Source organism: Colletotrichum siamense, assembly GCF_013390195.1.
Source record: "Colletotrichum siamense strain Cg363 chromosome Unknown KSG_Cg363_contig02, whole genome shotgun sequence".
Lineage (NCBI taxonomy): Eukaryota > Fungi > Ascomycota > Sordariomycetes > Glomerellales > Glomerellaceae > Colletotrichum > Colletotrichum siamense.
In genome coordinates, this window is record NW_023501015.1 from 4,556,200 (window position 1) to 4,564,957 (window position 8,758).

An 8,758-nucleotide genomic window follows, 5' to 3' on the forward strand; every position below is an offset into this window, starting at 1 on the left:
AAGATACTCTTTAGTAGTTAAAATAGTATTATTATTTTTAAGATATATTAGAGAATTAAGAAAATATATATTTTATTATTACTATAATAAATACTTATAGTTTAGTTATACTTATAAGTAAACTAATAGTTACTTAAACTTATTACTAAATATTATAATACTTTATATTTATAATAATTTATTATAATAATTCCTCTTAATTTAGCTTCTCCTTCTTTTTACTACTTTATTTATATAAATAAAACATATTATAAACTTATACGTTATAGATAACCTTTTTAAAGATATATCCTCTCTTTTCTCTATAAACCCCCCCCCCTAAATATAAGCTTATTTATAATAGCTTAGTTATTCTTTTTACTATAGATATTATTTTTATTAAATAGTAATACTAAATTTAATATTATAAGTAGAAAATAGAAGATAGTATTAAGAACTTTTAGTCTTTATTTAGCTTTAATATATACTTAAAAAAAGTAAATAAAATCTTTAGTAAAGGTTATAAATAAGTAAATATTTAGGCTAACTTTTATAAAAAAGTAAAAGTCTAATATAGTATTCCCTATCTTATCTATAATATATATAATACTCTCCTTATTTATCTTAATATAGCTAGCTTTAAGACTAACTTAATAAATAACTATTTTAGTAAGCTAGTATATATTAAAGTATAGTATAGTACTCTAATATTTTCTAGATTATAATATAATAGAGAGATAATTTATCTATAAACTATAAGAACTATCTAAGTTATTTATATTAACTATTATAATAATTATTATAATAATTATTATAATAATTATATTTTATTTTCTAGCTTATTAGAAAAAGAAATAAATCTACTTAACTAAATAAAGTATTTCTCTACTATCTTATTAATAGTAATATATCTTTTAATTCTATTTTAAAGTTAACTTTTAAGTTCTTTACTAACTTTATAAACTAAAGATAGATACTACTATCCTCTATAATAATTACTAAAAATCTTAAAACTAAGACTTTAGCTATTTAAATAAAAGTTCTTAATAAGATTATCTTTAGTTTAAAAGTATCTCTAATAATTAATATATAAATAATATTAAGTTAAAAGTATATATTACTTAGTATTATAGCTTATTTTATAGATAAGAATTAAAAACGCTATTATATTTTTTTTAGTATACCTAATATTATAAAAAACTATACTATAGAGAATTTAGTTAGTATAATTATTAATACTCTCTAAAAGCTCTTAATAAAGAATATATTTAAATTTAATTATATTTCTATAAATAATACTTCTAACTTTAAACCTAAGATCCTATCTAAGTTTTATAGGTTTATATTTAATAAAGTATTACTAATAGTTACTTATATTTAATACCTTATTTATATTATTAACTTTATAGTTTAAAAACTATATAACTACCTTAAAGTTATTTATATATTTATAATAAGTAATCTTATATAATATATATTATATACTAATAATAAAGAAATTACTAAAAATATTATATTATTATAATAAACCTTAATAAAGTAATAAACTACTTCTACTTTATAGTATAATAATCTTAAAGATTAGTTAAATAATAAAACTCTTACTAATTAATATCTAGATAGAATATTAAACTTAGAAAGCTAAATTAGAGTAAGAAGTACTTTAATATTTATAGTAATAATTACTAAAATATACTACTCTATTTCTTATTTTCTACTTTTATTATTATTTATCCTCTTTTAGATTTAATACTTTATACTTAAAATTAAAGCTAATTTAATATAATCTATATAGTTCTTAAACTTTTAAAAGAATAATAAAAATAAAAACCTCTAAAAGTATCCTAAACGTCTAATTATTAATATAAAAATATATTAAAACTTAATTATATTAATATTAATCTATACTTTTAAACTTTAAGCTCTAATTAAAGCTTAATTTTAAAATTATATTAATAATTACCTATTTAGGCTAAATAAAACTAAATAGTACTAAATTTAAGTAATTCTTAATATCTCTATATACTTCTTTACTATTATATATATTTTAAGTTAAAACTAAGCTATTAATATTACTTATATAATAATTTTTATAAAGATCTATAATAATTATTTAATAAAATACTTAGAAGTTATTAAAAAGCTTAATAATAATAAGAATTTATTTTAAGTTCTAGCTTTTCTAGAAGTAGTAGAAGTAGTAATTATAAAATTAAAGAAGTACTAATTACTATAAGAGTAGTAGTAGTTTTTTTATATATTCTTAATATTTCTCTCTTTTATATTAATATTAGATATATTAAATAATAATCTAAAATTTTATAATATTTAAGAAGCTTATTCTAGCTTATTAAAAGAGGCTACTAAAGTAAAGTTTACTTAGATCTATATTTAGAATTATTATAAAGATATTCTATAAAACTTAAAAGCTAATTTAAATAATACTTATAAATCTATTTATAATCTAATAGCTTTAATACTCTAAAGCTTTAAGAAATATATATATTATTATACCTCTTATATTATTATAATAACTTATTATAATAATCCTTATTATAATAATCCTTATTATAATAATCTATTATAATAATTAATATAATAATCTTATTATATTTATTATATTAATATATTTCTTTAGAAGTAAATAGAATCTTTATCTTAAAATAGATATAATATTATTTATAATTTCTTAATAAAGTATAAGTATTATATTATTTTTCTTTTTAGAGGTATTACTAAATCTATATAAAGTTTATCTATTAAGTAATTAATTTAAAACTTCTAAAAAAAAGCTAAAAATAAATCTAAAGTATTATAGTCTCTATAATATAGTTTATAACTATCTTTATATTATTTTAAGTTTTATCCTTTTTAAATAAGTATTTAGTTTTAGTTAATATATCTATTATTATATATACTTTAATATAAAATCTAAGATAATTTTCTATTAACTCTTTCTTATAATTTATAATAAATACTAAAATTAGTTTTTATTCTCTTATTTAGAACTTATTATTTTTAAGGACTTTATACTCTATAAACTAAATAAAAACTAAAATATATTAATTTATTAAATATTTAAATATAAAGTTCTTAATATTAAAGATTCCTATATTATTATCTATAAACTTATTATTAAATATACCTAAAATATTATTAATATTTTAAGTAATTATAATAATACTTAAAACTTAATAAAATTAAGGTTTTTAGATTTAAAACTTATTAAACTATTTAGTTAAATTTTAAGTTTTATAAATAAATTAAACTAAGTTTCTTAGATATTATTATTTAGTTTATAAATATTATAGTAAAGTTTATAAATTTATAAAAGTTCTTTATTATTATTAAATTAGAGAAGTAATTAAATAATAAAAAAGTAATTAAATAGCTAAAAAACTATAGAAGAAATAAATTATAATAATTTCTTATTATTAGAAATTAATAATATACTATAATAGTATAATTTATTTCCTATATAGTTTTAATATTTTAATTTAAACTTTAACTTTTCTCTAAACTTCTCTTAATATATTATATTTATAAAATAAACTATTACTTAGAACTTAAATTATAATTTTTACCCTATTTATATACCTAATACTTAGATAAGAAAACTTTACTTATTACCTATACTTACTTAGTACTTACCTAAGTACTCCTCTATACCTATGGACTATATAGGTATATACCTATATAGATATCTATGGATAGTTTAAAGCTTACTTAAGAAGAGAAGCAGAAAGCTGCTGGGGAGCTGGCAGAGTGGATTCGGCGCATGGGTGCCTCAAACCCGCTCCACTGATACAATATAAACCTCATGAAGCTCGTCGATAGCGAGAAAGCTATGACGCTGGAAGAGGCGGACCGGGCCCTCGATGAGGCCAAGGTAAGATTCCCGTCTCTGTCGTTAGAGTTGGATACTGAGCTTCAATTTTTTCAGGTGATCTTCCCTCTCAGTTTTGAGCGTCCGAAGATGACAGCAATCAACGCACATTTTATTCAAGCGATTTCATCCATCTTGACTAGCGAAGACGACGTCGCAATCGGATATAACGAGTTGGGCGATGTGTTCTCCATCCTCGCAACAATAGTGCCGATCGGGACCATGCCATCGAGAAACCACATCCACGAAGCACAAGACTTGCTGCGGCATCTTAGCCCAACTCCAAAGACTTTGAGCGGCAACCCCTCGCCGTCCAGTACCGAGATCGTGTCGCCGGCCCGGGCTTTGGAACACGCCATTGATAAGATCACTCGAATCCTAGCAACTTCGAAGACATCTGTCGAAAAGCTTGCTTCCCGGGTGGCGGTTGCGTCTGGCGGTACTACGAGAATGCCGCCCGCACTGAATGTCGATATCATAGCAGAACTGGCCGATTGCGTGGGCTACGACACTGCGGCAACAAAAGCAGAGCAAGTATATGCCCTAGTGGTATCCTATATCGAGGATTTCAATCAGCTTGTATACGACGACCCGCTCAGAGAGCTCAAGAGCTTCCAGGAGTACGTACTTAAGCAACAATCTAAGGATAAGGCTTAAGGGGGGTAGAAGTTGTGTGGTGTGGGTGAAGCCGGCAGAAATGTGGCTTTGGGCCAATGTTCATTGGTGTGCCCTTGACTTTTCAAGGCAGGCAGGCCTCTGGTGCGGAGCGAGTTACGGGACAGCTGTGTTGAAACGACGATTGGCCGATTCTTCAATTATGCAGGAAGGTTTATCGAGGAAGCTCACTCATCACCCCATGTCGCATAGCTATTGCTGCTCGATAGAGCAATGAAAATAATCAAACTTGTGATGCGACTTGAAAGCAAGGGCTAGTCTCAGAACTGCAGTTCAGCTGTTTGTCATCTCACTCCAAGATGCCAGGCTCACATGCTTGTCCTGTATGAGGCACTGCATTGGCCCGTGGAAGTAATGTCACTCTCAAATAACCAGCAGAGAGGGACACGAGTTTGTATGAACATCTGGGTGTCTGAGAATCTACAGCACTGCGTCGTGGCGTGTATTCCAGAGCTTCCAACTGCTGGGAAATGAAATTATTCAAGCCCGGCAGGTAAGGTAGGCACAGAAGCATGGAGTCAAAATTCGCACCCAATCTCAGGGCCCTGGTGGGACAGACGCCAAGGCAGCATGGATGCCAGGAAGAGATGAGGGCAGAATGTAACAGAACAGAGAAAACTCGTAGGTCAAATGGGAAAAGAAGTGAAAAAAGATAAAGCATTGAGCAGAGGAGGCAGTTCTTAAATCAATCCACTTAATTTTCAGGCAAAGACGCAATGTTCTCCGTCCTACTTACCGTCGCCCATCTTTGTTCCTTCCCCTTTCCACCTGTACCTACGTAATAGGGACCTGCGCCGTTCCTTCTCCTTCATTTCCTCCCTCTAGAGCAGCACGCGCGCATCAACCTTGGATCCCAGCAAAACCGAGTTCACAATCAACACCCCTCAGTACTCCTTGAACAGCGTTCCCTGCATTCTCGTCCATCCTGGATCGCTCTTGCTGCCATATATCAAGAACCGTCAGTGCGACATATTCGCGCCCCGAACCCACCAGCCTTTGGATGCCACGCGTGTCTTGTGTCTGACACGACGGAGCTGTGTATACCGCGATGCCTCCCCGGAGGAAAGAGGCCGTCCTGAAGGACGGCCTTCTGGCAAAACTAGCTGATGCAGCGTTTGACATGAGCAGGGGCAAAAACAACGATTTGGACCTTGTCAACGCATTTGAGAATGTTGCAGCATCTGTTATCAATCGCCGCAAAAAGACCGCGACACATCAACTGACAGCCGCGTTGAGACAAGCGCAGAGGAACACCTCCAGCACCTCTCAGCATCCTCCATCGGGCGAGGAGGTTCTAAACAACCTCAAATCCATACCCATCCGCTTGTACGACAGCTTGACCAAACAAGTCAACAGCTCGATGCTCGGCGATCCCATGGAACTCGACGAAGCGGATCTGGCGTCAATAAGCAGTGTCGATGATTCCTTTGACGAGGTTCCTCCTCAGCGTACATACCTCTTCGATGACGCGAGCGACGAGGATATCGACAGTGAGGAACAGAATCAGAAGGATACCCAAGCCTTTGCCATGACAAGTTTGGTAGCTGTAAGTCATTCTTTCTCACATTGATTTTCAGTCGCTGACTACAAGCAGTTTCGCCTCCACAGATCCATCCCACCTCTTGACCTCCAAGATCTGCCGGCATTCGTCGAAGGGTTTTCGCCGCACTCATGGCAGCTACAAGGTGCCGGAATAGCAAGAGAAATGTGTGAATCGACCTTCCGCGGCGTCTGCATCGCGGATCCTATGGGATACGGGAAGACTCTTACCACCCTTTTGGTCACCATCAGACCAAAAGGCTCGCCCTACAAAGGCCCTGTCTGGATCGTCGCCCCCAAGACTCTCGTCCCGCATTGGGAGGAGCAATTCCAGCACTTCCATGAGGTATGTCAGAGCGACCAAACGTGCAATGAAGTTCACTAACCACAGTTGTGTAGACTGAACGGCCATCTTTGCTCGCCCTCACCGACAAGATGACGACTGTCCGCCAGCTTGCTCAAGCCAGATGGGATTACATCATTATCACCCCGCAGTTTCTGACTTCCAGGTTCGCCGTTTGGCAGGGCGAGGTCCGCCGAGCGCAGCTTGCGTTTTACCGTCAATTTGCACCAGCCATGGAAGCTACGTCGAGAGTCGAGGCCTGCCGCCAAACGAACTGCATTTTCGATAAAGAATGCTGGGACCTCTTCGGGTATAATTTTCCGTATGTGATATTCGACGAGGTCCACGGCTATAAAAACGACCAGGGCATCCAGAATGAAGCCTGTGTTGCCATCGAGGCTAAAGCCAAAATTCTCGTGAGTGGCACCCCTCTAAAGAACAAAGTGACGGACGCCTTCGGCATCCTCAAGATCCTTCCGGGCAATCCCTTCGCCTCGAGGAGCGCATTCCTCCGTGTGCTAGACAAAAACCACGGAAGGAAGGGCCTGCCGAAGCTAGACTTGAGAAAGCTAGCCATGCTACTCGATGCTGTTACGATTTCAAGACCACACGCAGCGCTCAACCTGCCCGAGCTTATTGAGCTCGACGTCGACGCCGACTTGCGAAAGGAAACGGTACTTGAGATCGCCATGTTAGGACATAAGTTCCATCGCCTGGCGGCTATGATGGGGGGGGAGTCGCGCGAGGAGACCCCAAAACTCCGGTCATGGCGCCGCTATGGCGTATGCGACGAGAGCCAGACTCCTCGCAACGTCGCAGCTATTCGACCGACCCAGTTCTTCTCAGAAGAAGGAGATGGAGGCGGTTAGAGAAAGGTTTTACAGATGGTGTCATGAAAACAAGTACGACCCGAACACTATTGCCTTCAACCCCGCGCGCCTTCAGGAGTTTGTGCGTGCTGTGCCGCAAAGAAGTCGCGAAGAGCAAGTTGAAGACCCTGAGTGGCGGCCTGAGACTGGAGACATTGGCGAAGATGAGACCGCCTTCGACCATGATGATGCAAATATCAACAACAACGCCCGCCGCAACACGAACCGCCAATCGTGGCTGGATTACCTCGACGAAAACTGGGAGCAAGAGTCTGAGCGACTAGCTAATGAACAAAGCCCACGACTCCAAGCCGTTATACGCACAGTGAGAGACATCATCACAGCCGAGGGCGGCGTGATGGGGGAAGACGAGCTCGACAGCCCCCTCATCTACCCGGAGAACGTCAAAATCGTTATGTTTTCAGAATGGGTCCATGAGCTCGACGTCGTAGAGAAGGCTCTTGCAGAATTCTTCGATTGGCGTTTTAAAATCATGCGATTTGATGGCACGCGAACACCCGACCAACGGCAGGAGACACGGAGACAGTTTCAGCATCGCGAGGGTAGGATGATTCTCTTAGCTACCGTTGGCGCAGGCGGCCAGGGAATCAGCCTGACCGCTTGCCATCACGTGGTGCTGATCCAGCCTCTGTGGACGATCGCCGAAGAGAGGCAGGCTCTTGCACGCTGCCATCGCCAAGGACAAGAGCATCAAGTACATGTGTGGCGCATTAACTCGCCAAACTCCGTCATGGAGTCACATATCCGAGACAAGGCCGAGGAGAAAGATGAGGAAGTGGAAACGGTTATGGGGTTTCTTACGAGGCCGGATGGGTCGGAACCCATTGTCACATGGACAGCAGATGAAATGGAGAGCATGACACCTCTCTTGGGGATGGCATGAGATCATGGGCATGGGAAAGGGAGCAGTGTGCAGCGGGTTAACGAAAAGGGGGTCAGCGATCGAGTATGATCGCGTCTTTCTTCCGCTCTGGACTTGAACCAAACAACGTGGAATCGAGGACCATAGAATGCGCCAACGAGCGTATAGGAATAGCACTGGCGTGACTACATTTGCATTTTCGTCCACTCACGGGTGGTGCAAGCGGGCAACCAAGTGATGACAGACCGAACTAGGCAGGTACCTTGTACCTTACTAAAAACAGTGGTTTTTCAGGCTTGCAGGTAATGGCAGGCGCGGCGAGCAACTGTGCTTTTATCCAGTCACTCGCCTTCTCCTTTGCCCACAAACCCATCAAAGCTGTCGCATCGCACCCCCACCACAGTACAGGAGCGAGCTGTGAGGTAGCTCTTTCCTAGGTATCTAAAGCAGACTGGATCAGATTGACGGCACAGTAAGCGAGCTCGTCCCACCAAGCTTTACACCAAGCTTCACACCAAGCTTCACACCAAACTTCGCGCAGGCCTGACGGGAACCTGTACGCTACCTGCCCTTTCCGTTGGACT

General features: G+C 36.6%; 1 protein-coding gene across 1 annotated transcript; it reads left to right on the forward strand.

Moving 5' to 3' along the window:
• Window positions 1–5,588: 5,588 nt before the first annotated feature.
• On the forward strand, window positions 5,589–8,195 carry Hells (Lymphocyte-specific helicase; the record flags this gene model as incomplete). Its single annotated transcript, XM_036635015.1, has 4 exons — window positions 5,589–6,086; window positions 6,135–6,425; window positions 6,479–7,204; window positions 7,269–8,195. 4 exons carry the CDS (start codon window positions 5,589–5,591, stop codon window positions 8,193–8,195), a joined length of 2,442 nt encoding a protein of 813 aa, XP_036500207.1.
• Between the last annotated feature and the right edge of the window lie 563 nt (window positions 8,196–8,758).